Source organism: Megalobrama amblycephala, linkage group LG21, assembly GCF_018812025.1.
Source record: "Megalobrama amblycephala isolate DHTTF-2021 linkage group LG21, ASM1881202v1, whole genome shotgun sequence".
In the NCBI taxonomy this organism is placed as follows: Eukaryota; Metazoa; Chordata; class Actinopteri; order Cypriniformes; family Xenocyprididae; genus Megalobrama; species Megalobrama amblycephala.
The window spans coordinates 29823934-29845091 of NC_063064.1; the positions used below are offsets into that span (position 1 = coordinate 29823934).

At 39.8% G+C, this 21158-nt stretch overlaps 1 protein-coding gene across 6 annotated transcripts in view; it reads left to right on the plus strand.

Moving 5' to 3' along the window:
- pax7a (paired box 7a) overlaps positions 1-21158 on the plus strand; it is a 65011-nt gene that overhangs the window by 21222 nt on the left and 22631 nt on the right. For all 6 annotated transcript variants that reach the window (XM_048172740.1, XM_048172735.1, XM_048172736.1 and 3 more), the window contains 3 exons: positions 7537-7736; positions 17060-17225; positions 18548-18744. In XM_048172740.1, coding sequence (XP_048028697.1) covers positions 7537-7736; positions 17060-17225; positions 18548-18744 — 563 coding nt within the window. The remainder of the gene's footprint in view (positions 1-7536; positions 7737-17059; positions 17226-18547; positions 18745-21158) is intronic.

The following is a 21158-nucleotide window of genomic DNA, read 5'->3' on the forward strand; positions in this document are numbered from 1 at the left end:
TAGAAACAGGGCTGTATATGTAATTGAAAGTTGGATCGTTAACAAGAGAATTTGAGTTAAAATTTCCTGATAATTTACTCACCCCCATGTCATCCAAGATGATTATGTCTTTCTTCAGTCGAAAAGAAATTAAGGTTTTTGAGGAAAACATTTCAGGATTTTTCTCCATATAGTGGACTTCAGCGGGTTTCAATGCAGCTCCAAAGGGCTCTACATGATCCCAGCCGAGGAATAAGGGTCTTATCTAGAGAAATGATTGGCCATTATCTAAAAAAAAATAAAAATGTATATACTTTTTAACCACAAATGCTCATCTTCCACTGCTCTGCGATGCGCCACGCATTACGTAATCACGTTGGAAAGGTCATGCGTGACGTAGGCGGAAGTACCACGGTCTCCTCCAACTTCAAAAATGGCTGACATTGTTGTTTTACCTTTTTTTGTAAAGGCCGCTTTATAAACATTTGCTCGGTACCTCCACCTACATCACATGTGACCTTTCCAACATGATTACGTAATGCGTGGCGGATCGCAGAGCAGTGCAAGATGAGCATTTGTGGTTAAAAAGTATATAAATTGTACTTTTTTTTTTAGAAAATGACTGATCGTTCCGCTAGATAAGACCCTTATTCCTCGGGTGGGATCATGTAGAGACCTTTGAAGCTGCAATTTGGACCTTCAACCAGCTGAAGTCCACTATATGAAAAAAAATCCTGGGATTTTTTTTCCTTAAAAACCTTAATTTCATTTCGACTGAAGAAAGAAAGACATAAACATCTTGGACGACATGGGGGTGAGTAAATTATCAGCAAATTTTAATTCTGAAGTGAACTAATCCTTTAATGCAATAGAGCAACTCAGTATATTTACACGTTTTTGAGTAGTCAAATAGTTTCATTTGTATTTTAAAAGCAAGTGTATAATGTCAAAGTACATATATGAGGCAGATCGACATTATCTAGGTCCGTCAGTCTGACTTGCACTCTACTGTACATGACATTTTAAAATACTTTGTTTTATTCCAACTAAAATGCATGTAAACGCCCTTGATGACACTGGCATTGTTTCTTTCCAGTACTGTCTGTAAGAAAGCAAACTCATATATGTCTGTAGTATCAGAATTGTATTTTTCAGACAAAGATGAGATTCATTGGAGAGCAATTCTCCTGCTTCTCAAACAGTTCTCCTGAAAAAAAGTCTCATGTAATTGCCATTTCAGAAGAAATTTCAACAATGCTGTTAAGATTTTACAACATGCAAAAGCCTGCAATCAAGGTCAGAGATATCAATATAAACATTTCTCACTTTTCCAAGGCTAAATGCTCTATACACATAATGTATGTGAAAAATTCTCTCATTTGCAATGATTTTTTAAAGACATTTTGGGAGAAACTTGATTGATAACTGAACTAAGAATGAGCAACCTTCCTTTAGGGATTCTCTTGCATGCAGTATTGCATCATAGTGTATATATAAGGATATGTATTTGTTAATCCAAGTCTTTTCATGGACTTTTTTTTAAAAATGTTGCTGTTTGAACATTTCGTCATATTGCCATAACCCTGTGGGGGCAGGACCGGAAAAGTACGTTCCAGCTCCGTCTTCAACAATGCAAATTTTTCTGTCAGTTATTTGATCTCGCTGCGAACCCCCCAATTCTCCACCTCCCTCTCCCACCGTAGGCACACCAGTATCAAAGGTTCAATCCCTAAACAGACCTGAGGAAACACGCAGAGTTTTATATTCAGGCCGCGAGCCAGAGAGATTGCAAAGAGAGGCAGATGGATGTCAGAGATATCAAATCAGATCGCACGGGCGAAAACTCGGCTCATTACGGGCTGTGCGGCATTACGATTCCCCTCTCCTCCTCTCAGAGTGACAAAAAGTATAATTGCTCCAGTGACTCTTACAAAGGCATGTACAAAATAAACATGTAAACAAAAATTAAGCAGGGACGCTGTTATTTTTGTCCTGTGGGAATGTGGGGGGGTTTAGGAAGATGCCGAAGGAAAAAAAGGGGAAGATCTGTTGTCAGTTACACTCAACTGGTGTCATTTGCAGCTCCGAGGCTGGTCCTATTGAATGCCTGTAAAATAGCAAGCGTAAGACTTGATTGTAATTATGCTGGAACTAATATGCTTTTCAAAATGAGCCATTATGAGCTAATGCTGCACTGCAAAAAGCCCTGTCTGTTTTTGTCACTCTGTCTTGGGTAGTTTGCAAGGTACAGCTGATATTGAGGACATTGGTTACGGTATAAAAAAAAAAGGCTGCATAGAATTTTGCCGTAATGTTGAGCTAATACTGATTCAAAGGCAATCTTAGCAGATGAGGTTGGAGACGCCTCTACCTCCTTCTCACTGTGTCATGGAGGCTTTTTATTATCCGCCATCCCTGACTAATTCCTGGGATTCTGATGATGTCAAAAGCTGCACTTTGAATTCTGGCTCAATCGTGCTTTTCAATTGTCTTTTTTCCCCCCTATAAGGATCTTTGACATCCTTTTAGGATCTTAGGTTTGGTAATGATATATCGTACTCTATTTTCAGATGAGCTGCGCAAATCACTTTTGATGCTGTTGGGTGATATAATTAAAACGATATAGATAGATCATGCGGACAAAGAGACTGTTTTTAGCTTGGGATTTTAAGCAGTTAGTAATCCATGAATGCGTTTCGCTCACAAAAAGGTACTATATAGCATGGTACAGTGATGTATCAGACCATGCTACTAAATGAGTACACTCTGGGTTAAAAACAACCCAAGTTGGGTTGAAAATGGACAAACCCAGCGATTGGCTTAAATGTTTCCCTAACGTGCTGGGCAGTTTTATTTAACCCATCTATTGTTTAAAAATTACTGTATGTCTGGCTTAAAATGAACCCAAAATAGGCTGGAAATGAAAAATCAGACATATAATTACTAGAGGCAACAATAATAATCAATTTAATGAATGTTTATTGTTTAATTATTATTCATTAAACTTATTAATAAATGTTAATTTATTAAAGATATTAATAAATGTTAATTTACAACATATTTTGGATTCATTTTAAGCAAGCAATACAGTCATTTTTAAACAATAGTTGAGTTAAATAAAACTACCCAGTGGTTGGGCAAACATTTAACCCGACCGCTGGGTTAATGTCCATTTTCAACCCAACTTGGGTTGTTTTTAACCCAGTTTGTGTCATCTCTCTTTTTAGCAGACCAAATCATTTTGTTCATATTTTTTTTATTTAGCCAATTACCATATGAACTGTTTTCTCTTTGCAATCTCACTGTTGGTCAAGCCTCTTTGTGCAGTTGGAGTTTGTTGTATTAACTCACTGATTCCTTCTTTAAATGCCCTTAGAGAAGAGAAGGAATGTCTTATTTAACACTCAGGTTCTTAATTGGAATCAGAGGAGAGAAAGAACATTTTAACATTCATGGAATCTTTCCATTGGACAAAAGGTTCTTTGTAGTGGAAAATGGTTCCTTAGATTATTAAAATTGTTCTATTTAAGAGCTGTTCACTGTAAGATTCTTTGATGAACCCAAAATGGTTCTTCTATGGCATTGCTGCGAAAACGTCCTTTTGGTACTTTTATTTAAAAGTGTATGTAAGCTCCTTAAAAATGTGAAATATAAGCACAAAAAAATAATATACAAGATCATTTCATTCAGTAGTCTTTAATTCAACAGTTAAATCTGTTAACATTTCTGTTAAAGGGAAACCTGTCTGCATTTCTTTTTTCTATCAAACACAAATCTATCTATCTTTTCCCAATATAATGAAGGGTCCAGTGTTGTTTAAAATATCTTTTGTGTTCCTCAGAAGAAAGAGAAGCATACTGGTTTGGAACATGAGGGTGGTAAATGATGACAGTATTTTCATTTCTGGGAGAACTATCCCTTTAAGCCAATGTAAGCTAACGTAAACGATTGAGCTAAATGTGTATGTTGGCTTAACTGTTGCAGATAATGGGCCCTAAATGGATAAGATTTGGCTTTAGTGATTCATGCATCCAAGAAGCAGAGAACCTACCCGTAACGGTTTATCTGCCTCTAGCCCTCAGCTCCATAAGGGTTCGCTTTTTAAATGAAATATGATCTAAAATTCACCAGAGCAATCTGTACGCACCTGATTTTGTTGCAAATTAAATACTCGGCACAAAGTCAACATTTCGTTAAAGATCACGTTGGGCCCTGGAGGAAAAACATTCAGGCTGCAGCACAGAATGAATGGAACATAATTAGGCTTTAATTGGCTGATAAATGAGCAGAGGACTTTATCAATATCCCCAGAACCCTCAAATAGAATTACAGCTCGGTTATTGTTTGGCGGATTAGTCAGGATGTACCGTATTGTTTTAAAACAGGGAAGAGTTCTTGTGAATTGACCTCACATCTTCTTGGGCTTAAAGTGCAAATTAACTGCTGCTTTTTTTGTCCCCCCTTATTACAGTGATTAAATGTAGTGCATTTTAAATAAGGAATGAAAGCCATATATATATACATTCTGAAATAATGGCGATAATTTAGTTTATAATAGCTACACAAGAGTTACTTTCAGCCATCTAACTTTGCACGTAAACCGTCAGCCTTCACGCTCACATTAGCAGCTAGCAGAGACCGTATGCTACATTACATGACTGCCACAACCTATCTGAACCCATTTGGGGCTTCTGTTCCCTTGATAAAAGCTAGCATCCCAATCAGTGGATCTCTTCGGGACAGAGATGAGGCCTGTATCATGCCCCTCTCGCTGCTCTATCTCTGCCAGCATCTGTTTCATTACCATAATCCTTTGCTGTTGTCAGGGGGCCTGTTGACCTTCAGTCTTGGGCTCGCAAGACGGCTGAGCCAGAGCTTGTGAGACGGCGACAACAACCTGAGTTTTGTTTCTGAGTTTTGCCCATTGATTACATGTGTTTTGCAAAAATATTTCAATACAAAAGACGTGCGGTGGGATTCGATACGGTTACAGTACGTTTGTAAGTAAAAGCAAAAAGTCTTTGATGTGTCCAACGTGTGGACAGAAAGACAACAAAGAGACGCGAGGGCAGGGTACGCTGACAGAATCTTGCCTCATGAATCATGTGGCGAAACTGTGCAATGAAACAAAAATCACAGCGGCACGTCTCTCCCTCCCCCTCAGGATGCCGAGGTGACTTTGGAAAGTGATCCGTAGACCACTGCGCCAGTCTCAAGTGTTGTCATGGTGTGTTAGCAACAAATCGCTCTGGCGCATCCTCATGAAAACCAACAAAGGGATATCCAGGATATGTACATATTCAACTTTGTATATTCAAGATTTTTTTTCATGTGCTGGAGTGCCGGGCAGTGTTGTAAAAAAAAAAAAAAAAAAAATCAATCTTTATTAAATGGGGGAAGATGGAGGAATTGATTTAATGAATGCGGACTCATGTCCTGCGGTCGCATGTAATCCATTGAGAATCATTGAGCCAGAGCTTGGGGAGACAAAAAGACATTCTGTGAAGACTGCTCGAGTGGTCTGTAATGATAGTCTCCATATAATCCGCTAATTCCTTGTTTAATTAAACTCCAGAGCCGGTCTGGAGACTGCAGCAGTTTGGTTCGTCTTGAAGCGGATGCATTGCGGAAGGGTTTTTTTCTTCTATTGTTGATGTAGTTGCACCAAATACTTGCACATGCACCAAGAAGAACGCACGTGTAAATAAATACACAAAACCCTAGTTTGTTTTGTCTTTTATGTTTATAATTTCCATGTCCATCCACAAGTACCAGGAAGAAGGCATTTCTTGGTATGCACCTACAGAGTTTGGTTCTTTTTATTGATAATTTGCAATTTTGCTTCTTCTATGTGGTGCACCTACACTAACATGCACCAAGAAGAATGCATGCACGGGTATACAAGCATGCACAAAATTACTATGGTTGCATTGCTTTAGGGGGTTGTTTTTCCTCTATTGACAATTTCAAGTGCACCCAGTACTTGCGCATGCACCAAGAAGAATGCACGTGCACTAGTTTATTTTGTCTTTTATATTTATAATTTCCATGTACATCCACATGTACCAGGATGAATGTATTTCTTGATACTCAAGTATGCACTAACATTTCTTTTTAATGATGATTTGCAATTTGGCTGCTTCTGTTGTGCAAGTATTTGGTACACCTAAAATGACATGCACCAAGAAGAATGCATGCACAAAATTACTCGTACGCCTGCAGTATTATTGTTATTGCATTGCGTTAGGGGGTTGTTTTTCCTCTATTGTCAGCTTCAAGTGCACCCAGTACTTGCACATGCACCGAGAAGACTGCATTCAGCGATACGCACGGACATACTCGCACGCCCATGCACATACTAATATACACACACTCTCGCACTCCCACAGGCCTTTTTGTAACCTCTTTTCCTGGCAGCCTATCAGCCATAGAAGAGGCCTGGCAGATGGGAGTTTGAGAGAGATGATCAGGCTCTGGTCTGGCAGAAGGAAATGGAGATGCAGGAAAACTCGTGTGAAGTGGTCCAGGGTGCAGGAACCTGCTGATCAGCAGTGGGCAGAGAGCGCGCACGATGGCTCAAAGGAGATTTGTCTCCGCCGTGGCAGCTGTGGCGTTGCGGGGGAAGGAGCTCGGAGCCCTTCTTTCTATCTTTCCCCCGTGGATGATGCAAGACCAAAGGGCCTGGAGCAAGACTCACGCTACGCTGCTTGTTAGCACTCATGCGTTTTAAGAAAGCAAATGTAAAAGTGTGATTTTTGTGACAGGACCTTTCACGAGCTTTCTGCTGCCATGAATAGATATACAGAGGTGGCTCACAAATAAAGTATGATGCAATTTTAGAATCAATTATCATGGTAATGTATTTCAGTAATATATCTTAACACACTCCATATCTCTCCTTACAAACGCTTCTCTTGGCTCGGTCATAGTAGTGTTCGTCTTTGTGCCGGGGAAATACTCCTCTGGCTAAAATGCAAACTGCCAACTGCGATCTGCACTTGTCTTTGACTGCATGCCTGAAAAAAAAAAAAAAGTAATGTAAAATATGTTGTAATATATTTTGAACACTAGCTCGAAACACAAAGGGAGGGATTCAATGGCCCAGAAGTCTCATACATTCTTATTTCAAACACTTGCTCTTAGGAGCTAGCCCCGGGCCGCTACAGAGAGAATAAGGCGGACGTGCTAGAGCAAGGTGTCTGGTGTAGATTACCCTAACCCTCACAGTTACGTCCCCCAGGCCTCTCCAGGGCTCAGTGGCAGGATTATGTGTCTGAAGACTTCTCACATATGAATAAGACCCAATGAAACGGTATCTAGGGCTCCATTGACACGTCGAGATAACGGAAGCATTAATATCGTCGTGATAGCCGGTCTTTGGCTTTCAGGATCGTTTTCCGTTGACAAATATGTGGTATGCCGCTGTACTGGTGCTTAACGACGACAGCTGAGATTTTCCAATTGCTGTACAAAATAACTTGGTTTTTTAAAGCATCTGAGACTTGGTGCTGATGTTTGAAGCCACTCAAAAGACTTATTTCCAAACTGTGCATGCAGGTAACCGTACAGACGAAGGTTCAGATGTGGAGTCGGAGCCAGACCTGCCCTTGAAGAGGAAACAGAGACGCAGCCGTACCACCTTCACGGCGGAGCAGCTGGAGGAGCTCGAGAAGGCCTTCGAGAGGACACACTACCCCGACATCTACACCAGAGAGGAGCTCGCACAGAGGACCAAACTGACCGAGGCTCGTGTACAGGTGAGATACGCCCACTTGCACAGATTTCCATGGACGGTTTTGCAATTGATCTTGGATGTGTTACGTTTGAGTACTGATTTACCTCCTGTTGGTGTCAGTTCTTCTCTTGTCATCCAGATCCCTCTGTTTATTGGCGACGTTTGTTATATTTATTTACTCAGCAGAGACTAATTGTTTGACCTCCGGGAGTACATCACTCTTGGTCAGATGTCAGTTGGAGCCCTATTACTTTCACCCCGAGTCTTCGGGACGCTTCCTGACAGTTTGCGAACCCTGTAGTTTTATGTAACATCGCAAAGCAAATACAGTAGAATTATAGCAGCAGCTGCACTCCGGGCTAGTGGGAGACAAAAAGAGGGATGGGGGAAAAAGAGAAGGGAAGAAAGAAGAACAGACAAAATGCATTCCTGATGGATTTCTCATCTCTTCCCTTGGCCGGCGATCGCTTCCCAGCACTTGAAAGCTGGCCGCTACTTGTAAATCCCTCTACATATCAGAAAGGATCCCTCTAGTTCTCTCTGGGGACTCTGTTCCCTGACAACAACATTAATCAATCAAGCACTTGTAAAAGACTCGGCAAGATGGGGGTAGGGGGTCTAGGTTTCACCAAACTCTCATCCTCTTGTCGTCCTCCGTAGATCTCGACGACTTACACTTAGGTTCCTACACATAGGCAGGGTAACTGATTCAACATATGTCTTTGTCCGTCTCTTAGCATTCAAGGAAGAAGACATATGTGTCTAAATGGTTGCTTCCACACTCTTGGGAGAATGTTGAGAGATTTATGCTATGCCTGTTTTCTTGCAATATTTCACACATGATGTATTTAGGGGACCGATTTGCATTGATTGTAGGTTTATGTCTGCTAAGCTCTGGTGTATGCAAAAGCATTCATTATTACTTAAACAGCATTGCAAAAGATAGCGCCGTCTTGGGGATTTTGAAAGGGTGAAAGGGAAAGTCCCGAGTTAAAAAACTAGAACTCTTGGAGGATCCATATTAGCAATGCTGATAATGAGCGTAAGACCAAGAGTGTGAAAAAATACCTCTAATTGGTCAATGAAAAGCCACATGGTTGTCATAGACAGGCATCTTCTGTTCCAGCACGGTATGGCAAAGAATGAGCCATATTTGTAGGTCAATTGTGCATTTCTTGGCCCGCAAGAATCTCCAGGGGTGCTTGGTGTATTTATGGTAACTGATGCAAATGACAAGAGATAGGACCATAAGAAAACCTTGAACAAGGCCAAATAACGAAAAGGACACATCTCCTCCCTCTCACATAATAGGGCTAAAGGGATATCATGTGAAAAGCTGAGGTATTCGAGTCATGGATATAATTTGTTAATGCAATTTTTCTCATAATCTAATTCTGGAACACTTTGAAAACCTCCAAAGGTCAACTCAAACTGAATCTTCTGAAAAGGTCACCCTAAGAAAGTGACTCTGGTTAAGCACAGTAAATAATGGCCATAGGTCTTCAATGTTGTTCGGTGCTTGGTCTAGTGTTGAGGAGGGATTGTGCCATTTCTCTGTGGAGTCTATTGTGAAAGTTCTTCCCCTCCCCAAATCTGCCCCCCTCCAAATGGGGATTTCATGTGGTTTTGCCATTGATGTTTAACTGTTAAGGAGTCAGTCTGGTGGAGTACTCATGTAGATTTACCCATAAAAGTGCAGTTCATTGTAGCTCACACTTTGACCTCTCATTGGACTGACATTAAAGGGCGCTTGATGCGTTTAACCCACCCAAAACACGAATTCAGCGAGGTGTCCGAGTTTGGCACCAGACCCAACAAGACATTCCACAACTCGTACATGCCAATTTATGGCAGCTGCATTGGCAGAGACTTTTTCAAGTGTTCTAGTAAAATATGACGTGCTGTTTCATGGCAAGAATGCAGTCTTCTTCATGCAATTACCATTTGGGGTGTTTCGCAGAAGTTCCCACTGGTTTGGCTTCGGGTATGTCGGCAGGTTTCTGTATAGGGATTCCTCCCAGGCCAGAGCGAGATCAGACCTTTGGCCTGGCTGGTGACCTGCTCCGCCACAGCTGTGCAGACCCATCCGGCAGATGTCAGTGTAGTGGGGAGTGGAGAAGAGGGCACTGGGGTGAGACTGGGGCCAAAAGAGGGGCCTCTCCACCCCTGGATCATCAACTCCAGAGCGTGTTAGAAAACCCTCCTTTAGCAGTCTTGGGGCAACGACATGCATGGCAATGAAGAGCATGGTTGTGCACAATTCAGAATTAAACTAAGAATGCCTTTTACATTCCAAAATTTGAATTGACGTAGCAAACAGGATGCAAAATTCCATTTTAAATTTGAATGCAAGGAAGTAGATTTAACTAATACTAGAATTTTGAACTATTTGCTTGGCAAAGCCGTGATTGAAAGTTTTGAAAAAGGTTAAAATCCCTTGAAGTTTGAAGGATTTTAGATTAGATCAATAGATCTAAATTGTATTTAGATTGTATTTAGTTTGTATATTTCTTAAAGGGATAGTTCACCCAAAAATTAAATTTCTTTAATTAATTGCAAGACCTTCGTTTATCTTCGGAACACAAATTAAGATATTTTTAATGAAATCTGAGAGTTTTTTTTTTTAAATGACCACATTCAAGGTCCAGAGAAGTACTAAAGACAATAGTCAGTGTGACTACAGTGGCTCAACCTTAATGTTATGAAGCGACGAGAATACTTTTTGTGTGCAAAAACAAGACAAAAATAACCATTTTATTCACTTTATGCATGTGAGACTGACAGGGAAGAGGAAAAATTGTTGAATAAAGTCGTTATTTTTGTTTTGTTGACTATTTTACGATGTCTTGACTACTTCTCTGGACCTTGAATGTGGTAATTTCGTTGCTTTCTATGGGAGATAAAAAAAACTCGGATTTCATCAAAAATATCTTAATTTGTGTTCCGAAGATGAACGAAGGTCTTGCAGGTTTGGAACAACATAAGGGTGAGTACTTTATGAAAAAAAAAATCATTTTTGGGTGAACTATCCCTTTAATATTTAATAAAATAATTTTATATGAGGGTGGAAGAATGTGTCCTGTTTTGAATTTCTTTGAATTTCAATTGAATACATTCCTCTTCCTGTCATTCCATCTTCCTGTGGGATGTGCACAATTAAATTCAAATGCACAATCAAGAATTAAAAGGAAGCCAGTTATTCAATTCTGAATTTTGCTCACAGAACATTTTTGTTGTATTGATGAATGTTCTGAAGTTATTCCTTAATTGTTCTAAAAGGCCGACAACAGATAATCAGATGAGCAACAAATGAGATTTTCCTGTTATTTGAAGATCTCCATCCTGTCCATCTTCATCAAGACCTTAGCACATCCAGCTACCCCAACCTTCCTCAGTTTCTCTGTGGTTTTATCTGACAAATCAGGTAATCCAAACCATATCTCACCCGGATCGGTTTCAGTTTGCTGTGATTGTAGCTGGGATGTTAAAGGGTTGTGACAGGGTTATGTAGCCTAGCAGAGTCTTTCTCCCTGTGGTTTCATAGTCCTGCTGCTTTACTTCCATGAGGTGAATGAGCACCACATAAATGCCATGTGACATCTGAGGAAGCCAAGCCACTGCTCAGACCATTAGCAGAAGGAGAACATTTGTGTAAGCTAGGTGAAACAAAGGGAGAGTTTTCTACAAGCAATAAAAACAAAGTGAAGAGAGGCAGAAAAGCTGGTGATTGTTATAAATCATCTATGATTAAGTGAATTGCATTCTGTTCTAATTCAGTCTGAAGTTTTTAAGAGGCCACGGCAGGCTTCACTTCAGTTAGCAGTCATAAGAGAGCCGCGCCGCTGGCTCGCGTTCCTCCTTTCTGACATAGATCCCCTTTCACAAGCATTGCGTATTTAGCATGCAGCTATTATAGTTAGTAGAATCTAATAAGGTGTAAGCATTTCCTTTTATGAAGCGTAGAAATCAATTTGGCAGGAAGTTAGCCATTCTCTACCTGGGAGTTGTCGGTTTTAATGCTAAAATTGTAATGCTAACTGCTAGCAGACTATGAAGAGGAGGCTGTGCATTTTTATTTAGCAAAAATGACTATTGATGCACTTTGTAAAGGCATTATGTTTAGATGTTGTCTCTTTGTGGCTCCTCTACAGTTTTGATAATACATACTGCATGCAAACTTGTGGCAATATTCCATATATTATTCCAGCAATTCCTTGCACCCTGAGACCAGGAAAATGCGAGCAAGAAAATCCCATCCAGCCCAACAGGCAACTCTGTTCCTGAGAGTCTTAGCTTGTGCACCATAAAAGAATAAATAGGATTTATGAAGACTGTAGAGAGCAAAATTGTTGCAATGCATCAGTGAGAATGTTCTAACAGTTTCGCATTATTAGAATTTAAATGACTTTCTTTTAGTCGCTTTGTGTTCGTTGATTCTTATCTAAGTAATCCCAGTCTCCTTTTTGCAATTCGCGTTCCCAGTAATGTTAATTAGCATAGCGCCAGACAGAGAGAAAGAGAGCGAGAGAATTCAAGCAGGCCACAGAAGAAAGAGAAAAAAATGATTGTTTGATGTAGTCAACACTTTGCTTGTTAGACTGAATCGCATTTGTTGGTATAAAAACAGATGTCGCCCTTGTTTAATGTTTATTCCTTTGAAACACGAGGTGAACGGCCTGAAACCTTTTAAAAGCTTCCCTTAACAACATTTTCCTAAAGAAGAAACAGATTTCAGAGGAGACTGTTGTTGTATCCAAGTCTATCCTGGATTTACGGGCGACCGTTTGCGGTGACTTATTGAGCGCGCAGGTGTTTGTGTGTGTTTTGGTGTACACGGTGGACAAACAAGGGACTTGCGGTGCAGGAAACATCCTGTAAAAGACAGGAATAAGAAACATTGTGCGTGTGCACGCAGGTTTATCCCGTTTATCCGTGACAGGTGTGTGCCATAAACACAAATCTCCACAGACACCTGCATTGGACACAGGGACAGCGTTGAGCCCAGACGCTGCTCTCTTTTTGGGGTTTATAGACCGTAATGATTGAAACAAATGTACACATGATCAGCCAGACACATAAGACTTTAGCTTCGCACACACTTCATGATTTGAGGTGGATTGATTGATTTAGGGGTAGTGCACTCAAAAAGGAAGATTCTGTTATTATTTATGCGCCCACATTTAATTTTTAAACCTCTGTTACTTACTAAGCATTTTTAAAGAATATTGACTTTAAAAAACATTAATATTCAATAATATTATCAGTTTAACTGCATTTATGCCATCAGATGAGAACAAACTCTGACATTCAGTTATTGAACTGAACTGAATCAACATTGAACTGACTTGAGCTGAATACTGACGCCATTGCCTTCTGTAGAGCTACTTTACAGCTGAAATTGAATTTGTTCAATAATTTTTGGTGAATTTGACAGCATTAACACCATTATTTTCCTGTTTATTAATGTGAAGCTGCTCAAAATATCTTCTTTTGTGTGTCAGTAGAATTTTAGTTCACTTTTAACTATCCTTTTAAATCAGTGCAAATCAATGCCTAACCTAGCATAAACCAAACTTTTTTTCATTTATTTATCGCTATTTCAAACTGTTTATCCTGTATCAGCCCCAGTGTTTCACCAGTCTCCCTCTCGCCCGTCATCACATGCTAAGAATCGCTGTCAGTGGACGGCGCTGAAATTCTTCCTCATGTGGTTTTGGTGTGGGCTGGATGAAAACCGTCTCAGTGGAGGAATTAGGCTGGATTGCAGACAGAGAGAGGGGGAATCTGGGACTGTTCAAGGTGACTTTGTGATTGGGTTCCAAATCCAGCTCAGAGGGTACGACTGGAGCGACCCAGAAAACACTCTCGCACATAATCTCGGCCAGGCACCGTGGTGACGCATCTCCCCCTGCTATAAAACAGAACTGTATTTATTTAGGCATAATGTTTAACTTGATAAGAGTTAACTTGTGTACCTCTGTGACGCCACGTTGCTTTCAAAAGCAGCAAATTCACTTAGACAGATATGCTTCACAGGCTGCTGGTGTGATTAAAGCAGACGGGAGTCTTTGCCGAGCACATGGTAAAGCCACAAGATCTGCTGGCCACAGGGAGGCAAGCTTTCTCAGAACGATGCATCCGAAATCTCTTTATGAATTGTCAAAGCATTATGCATCTTACAGATTGTGTGGTCTTGCATGTGCAGAGATTAGTTTAAGTGTGAGGATGAATGTGGAGGAAAGAGATCGAAAAGAAACAGGCCAATATTTAAGGCGATAAAAGTTTGCTTTTACATATTCCTGTAGAAAACAAAACCTCTTAGACTTTGATGAGATTAAATGACAGGATTTTTAAGGAAAGGCACTACAGCCAAAACCATTGTTTTTTGAACACACTTTAGTTTAGGGTCCAATTCTCACTATTAACTAGTTACTTGCATATTACTAAGATATTGGCTGTTTATTAGTACTTGTGTAGCAGATATTAATGCCTTATTCTGCATGACCATTTTCTGCATCCCTGCATCAATCTGTAAAAAAGTGGAGATTTATGACTCATTTTAAGCCTTGAAAGATATGTAATGTAATTGAATAGATTGTGTTGTAAAATAAAGGCATAAAATGTTAATTTGGATCTTTTCGTTCCACTAATCTGAAAGAAGAATGGCTAAAAATCTCAAAATGGACCAGTGCATGAAAAAAAACAATGTTATGAACAATGTGATGTCACAGAAGAAAGTGTCTGCACTTTGCGGCTGAAGAAAGAAGGTAGATGCCGACAAAGGATGAAGGGCTAGAGCGTGGGGTTCAGAGGTCAAGGGTCAGTAGGCACAGCAGAACGGGACACATTTTGGTTTGTGGGGGAAGGACACAGCGTTCTTCATAAACAGTTCGTCCGATTCCCAGTAGGAGATCCGTTCGAATCCCAGCACATGCATTTCCAGAGTTTCTTCAGGACTGCTAGACCATCCTTTATCTGTCTGGAACACCAGGTTTAGGCTCAAGACAGACAGAGGGGGTGAAGCGTCTCCTCCTAAACCCTTTGAGAGGATGACAGTCGGGTGGGGGTTTAACTTTTCGAGACCGTAAAAAAGAAAGATTCGAATCCGACGCATGACAGATGGGTAAGAGTCATCTTTAGTCGCATCAAACGTTGGCGAGCCATTGAACTCATCTGAATGAGATGCTAGCTGTTAGTGGCCTGACAGTTTTGCACATGGACAATGTAAGCAACGCTTTGTAAGAAAAGGCCAGTGTGTTTTGTAGAGTGTGTCTACGGTGTCGTTGCATCAGAATAGAGTGTGTCCTTGTGTGCGTACCATGAAAGTGGAGCTCTTAAAGGCACGTTTAAAAAGGGACGCCCACTCTTTGTGGACACTTTTCAGCCTGGTGTATTGAGAGGCCTTTGTCCCCACCTTTCATCTGGATGCACAATGGGCCAGCCCGTTTTAAACACAACGGTAGATGAACTGCCCTGACAGTGTATTAAACGCGGATGAATTGCCAGTGCATGGCATAGATCAATGTCCTCCAACCTTTCACATACGCAGGGCCGCGGTCTTGTTCCTGTGAAATAGAGCGGGCTGCTTTCAGAGACGCTAATTATATTCATGTTTTGATGGAGGAGAAGCTGTTTAAAATGTGCAAATTGTACTCGTTTTAAGACAACTGTCTGAAGTCAGTCTGGTTTGAATGGAAGTTTATTTTGGTCTGACTTAAAGGTACAGTGTGTCATTTTTTAAATGTTAAAATATTTAAAATAAATAACGTGCAGACAGCTATTATGAGTAAACCATTTGAAGACTGACTTCCTGAATAATGTAAACACTGTGACTCTCTGGTGCATTGTTTGGATCTGTTGGTTGGGGACTTTTGACTTGAATTGGCAAATAACTAACTAGCAATAAACCAGAACACCCTAGAAACATCCTAGCAATGCATGGGCAAGAACCACTCAAATTTTCTTCTGAAAAAATGTATTTTATTTTTTATTTTTTGGCCATTTAAGTGCCTCTTGTAATAAAATAGTTCCTCCGTTTGTGATAGGGTGTGATTTGGGTGTGAGCAAAAACACGCCTTTTTTGTGTTTGTCCCTTTAAATGCAAATTAACTGCTGCTCCCCGCCCCCTTTCCAGTAGAGGGCGGAGCTTTAACACCTCACGCTTCGGTTGCTCAACAACAACAAAGCTGGAGAATCTCACGCAGCCAAAATGAGGATTGTCAGTAACGGTGTTCAGCCTTACATTGTTCAAACCGGAGTCGACACTGATGGAGAGACTCAGGAAGAAGTTACAACTTTTAGAATGAAACTGGACGTTTCTGAATGGTTAGTGGATAAATTTATGTAGTTGCTGTGGAGTTGATTCAACTCATCCACTAGCATGTGCCGTCATGATAATCTTTTGTGCAAATCCAGCATTGAATTGACCCTCGTTTGTGAAGCAGTCCGGCGTAAAATGACGGCATGACAACAACACTCTACTAAACAACTCTTCCTCTTCTCTAAAGCAGCCCAATTAGTTGTTAGTTGTGTGTTCTCGGGGGCGGGGTTTATGTAAATTTTAGGGTTTGTGATGTCACCAACCCAGGAAGGAGCTCACTGTAGTCCCTACCAGCCATTTGTTGTAGACCTTAAAAAGTGATTTCTGTAAGAGAAAATATCTCCCTTTGCATTGAACTTTAAGCGTCGTAACTTTGCAGACGTTGTTTATTCTCAAACGGCAACATTACACACTAACTAAAGTTAAAAAAGTGAAATCATAATCAAGGACCCCTTTAAATAAAACTTTTTGTTCATAAAGTGTTTTTTAGGATAGCTCAAAACCATTTGATTTTTATCAGTTGTTCATTTGACTTTATCTACATTTATTTAGTAAAGCCAAACAATTCATCCACACAAGTAGCTTACACAATAGCAGTACTGTTGGTTAAATGTGAAAGATGTGTGTGTACTTGTCCATGTCTGTTTCAGACAACACTGCTGCAGGAAAAGTCTTTAAAGTGTCCGACAGGTAGATAAACATACTCAAGATGTCTGTGGAGGAGATGTGTGGGCTACCTCTGACCTGTTTACGACCTCTCGTCTCTGATGGCAGCTCAAAGCGGCCTGTTTATACAGATCACAGCTTTAGCCACTTAACTAGAACAACAGGGACCTCACCATGAGCTAAGAGACAGTTTCCCATGAGGACGCGCTCTCTGCCACACACATGCCCATGAACCTGTCTGGAAGATCCCTTTCAACTACGTTATGTGGATGAAATCTTGTTTAAAAAATGAGTACATCTATGCACAATTGTCTGTCTTGTTTATTTTTCTAAATTGTATTTCCATGTTATTTTATTAGGTCTGGTTTAGCAACCGAAGAGCACGGTGGCGCAAACAAGCAGGAGCAAATCAGCTGGCAGCGTTCAACCACTTGTTGCCCGGAGGGTTTCCGCCTACCGGCATGCCAACCTTACCCACCTATCAGCTTCCAGAGTCAACGTATCCCAGCACCACTCTCTCGCAAGGTAATACACTGTATTCCATAACGCTCTATAGATGCACACTACTAGGGCTGGGACAATAAATCGTTGAATCGCGAATTGAGAAATGATTCTGGATCAATTCTGAGATTTTCCAAATCTGAGCCTAGTTTTTAACAGCAGATGGCACTGCATGCTTTAGAAACACCCGTACTCTCCTTGCTTCCAAATCCTTACACACTCTGCTTGAACCTGAAATAGTCATTCATAAAGTTCGATAAGGTTGAAGCGAATTACAAGGGTTTTTGTGGTGCGCTGTGTTTACATTAATCTCACATAATAAAAGCATTCTGAGGTGCAAGTACATAGCCGAATGCACGAGCTCTCTTCTTCATGAGCATTTAAGCGTGCAGTTAAAAACTAGCCTAGAGCGCCATCTGCTGTTAAAAATTAAGCTCAGAATCGATTCAAAAGAGAATCGCAATGTATTCGGAAAATCTCAGAATCTCAGATCCACGAATTGAGATGAATGGATTTATTGTCACAGCCCTACACACTACTGTTCAAAAGTTTGTGGTCAGTAAGATTTTTATTTACATTTACATTTACAATTTACATTTATTTACACACATACAGTATAGCTCACACATCACACAACAGAAACATTCAGTAGCGCAGAAATGTACATTGTCAAAAATGTTCTGTGATTTATCAATAAAATAGCTTAAAAACTGAAAAGTTGTAGCATATATATCTTAGTAGCTAAAACTCACAGCTTCACTATTAGTAGAGAGACGCTGCCAGGCAAAATTAATTCACACAGGCAATCTCTCTCTCTCACTAATGCATTCATATAAATGTAACCCATACTGTGCTACTTTATCTATATATCTGATTTATAACGAGCAGTAATCTGTGAGAAATATAATGACCCAAAGACAAAATAAGATGTTATGTAAGAACAATAGCCTAGTGGGTAGCACTATGTTATATGCCATAGCACAAGGCAACCCGTGTTCGACTCTCAGTTTGAGATTCAAGCTTACAGTATTTGTTCATTTTCAATGTGAACTTGACTTTAATCACATAAATGTCGACTTAAATCTGAAGTTGTTCAACCCCTAGTGAGTAAGCATAAGAGACTTCTTTCAAAATCATTAAAAAATGCTACCAACTCTTTTGCAACGGTGGTGATAACCCCGAAAAACAACATGCTTACAAAAAGGTAGCACTTAATGTTTACCATAGGCATTGCAATACCATGGTACATATCCAAAATAATATGGTTTTCCCATAGTGCCAGCTCCAAAAATATTCTATTCTTAATGTTAGATGATAATCTCATGGTCTCTCTGTTTGTGTCTCAGATGGCAGCAGTACGTTGCACCGGCCGCAGCCTCTGCCGCCTTCCTCCATGCATCAGGGTGGGCTCTCGGCTGACAGTAGCTCTGCATACGGCCTCTCGTCCAACCGCCACACCTTCTCCAGCTATTCAGAAACTTTTATGAGCCCGTCAGCTTCAAGCAACCACATGAATCCCGTGAGCAACGGCCTTTCGCCACAGGTTAGTGCAGAGGCCTCTTTCCAGTGTGAGAATGATGAAAGGCACGCTGAATGAACGGCAGCACGGTTCAGAGATCAAGAACGTTGTAGAATTAAGCTAGCATCAGCTTCTGGTGTGGAAACAGATCATTTCGAAGGCACAAACCCAGCTTAGTTTCTCTTTCAGGCACTTAAACTTAATTAAGTTTAAAGTCAGCTTTTAAATAGAGAGCACCTGCTTCATGCATGAAAACTATATAATAATCATTCCCATTTTTTATATCAGTCTTCAAAGTCAGCATGAAATGGCTTTCATTTTACTTTCGTTATGTGATGTACAGGAATATGGGACTTGATGGGAATCATCAAAAGTGTGCTAAAACAATGTCTAGCTATTGGACAAAATTATCCCTGTGCGGCCTATAAAAGAAAGTAAATACGGTCATGTCCATGTTGACTTTAAGATCAGATAGACTGTGTATACATTTAAATCAGTCATTAATGTCAACAGCTAAGTTGTAAAGCATTGGAGAATATGTATTTTTGTACATGAAATTGCTTTGTTTTGTGAATCTCTTGTTGTGTCATGTCTGGATTGTTGTGGTTCTGTTCTTGCTAGAATTTCCCAGTTATCCTCTTTGGTCTCCATTAATGAGTATTTAGGGTGAGTTTCTCCAGAAATGGCTCTATCTTAAACACCCAGCATTAAAAAATAATGCGTATTGATGCAAATCGCATGTAAGGAGTGAATTATACACAATTATCCATCAATACTGGGCAGTCTTGCCGACCCTCACCAACAAGATGTGGCTAACAAGCATAAAATAAGATTGAAATGGTGTGTAAAGAGTTGAAAATGAATTTCAATGCTGCATTTGTCCACAATTACCCTTTCGTTCACACATGTTTTATTGGGGGTTTCCTTTTCTCTTCCCTGCTCTCTCAAAGCAGATTGAGAAACATTCTCTGTATTACCCTCTTTTTTTTCCGGAGAAGAAAGAATTAAGGATTTGGTGACAAAAAAGAGCTTTTCCCCTCGTAACTACAACGTCGGAAGGATAACATGGGCGTCTTACAGTGAGAGAGATTGTTAATCGTGGCACAGGGGCTTTGAGCACTAATGCCTTCGCTCCAAACCTCCGTAAATACCAGCAGACATGGAGGTCTTTTTTCTATTAATGGGAGCATTTAACACAGGCGACGGAGACGCTTGCCTCTTGCTTCCTTCTCAGCTGCGCTTAAACACTTTCTCTCACTAAACAGTAAACGTTTCTCGCCTAATGCCGTGGATCAGGTCGGCAGGATTTAAATGGAGGAAAAATAGATTTCAATTTTCTATGTTTTGAAAATGTTATCACTATATTTCTGTATACAAACTCTGTATACAAACTCTAAAATGCTTGTTTTGATTGTTTGATAGTTTGGTAACACTTTACAATAAAGCTTCATTTGTTAATAATACATTAGTTAACATGAACTAACAATTAATTAGCATTTACTAATGCATTTTTAAGATCAAAAGTGGCATTTGTTAACATTAGTTGAACTAGGTGAACTAGCATGAACAAGAACATTTTATTATCAAACATTTGTCAAGTCACCGTTATTTATATAGCGCTTTTTACTATACAGATTGCTTCAAAGCAGCTTTACAGTGATAACAGGAAAATCATGCAACAAAGTTTGTTTTGGCTGTACAGCAGCTCTAGAAGAAAATGGTGTCATAATAACATGAATAAATGCTGTAAAAATATATTATTAATTGTTAGTTAATGCATTAACTAATGTTAACCATTTAGACCTTATTGTAGAGTGTTATCGATAGTTTTTATCAATTAATATAAATTGGACTTATATATGATTTTCATTTTGTTTTTCATTTGTACATACTTATCAAGTATCAGGGCAAATTGACAAAACAAAGTGTTTTTAATTATTTCAAATTTAATTATTCACTTTAAATTTCTTAATTTTTCTGATCTAGAACCCCTCTTTCTCTCTCTATGCGTCTCTCGTCCATATGGGAGAGTCATCAAGCTCTCATTGTGAGGAGATAAATGCAGTTTCTGACAGGAGAGACAGAGTTCAGGCACAATTCAAACTGTCTGCACAACCACAGCAGCTTTCACATGGAAAATCCTCATCTCTGTTTCACAAGGTGCGAGAGCATCTGCTGAGGTCATATCATCACTTAACCTGACCCTAACCTGTTCACAGTTCTGCTAATATGTTATATACTAGGTATTATATAGGTAGCACTTTACTATAAAGTCCTGTTAGTTAACATTCACTGTAAAAAAAGAATTGTTGGTTTAACTTAAAAAAGTAAGTTACCTGGTTGCCTTAACATTTTGAGTTCATTGAAATTAAAAATTTGGCGATTGATTTAATAAACAGTGACTCAAAATGATGATCTGAAGCACATTATCTAAGTCG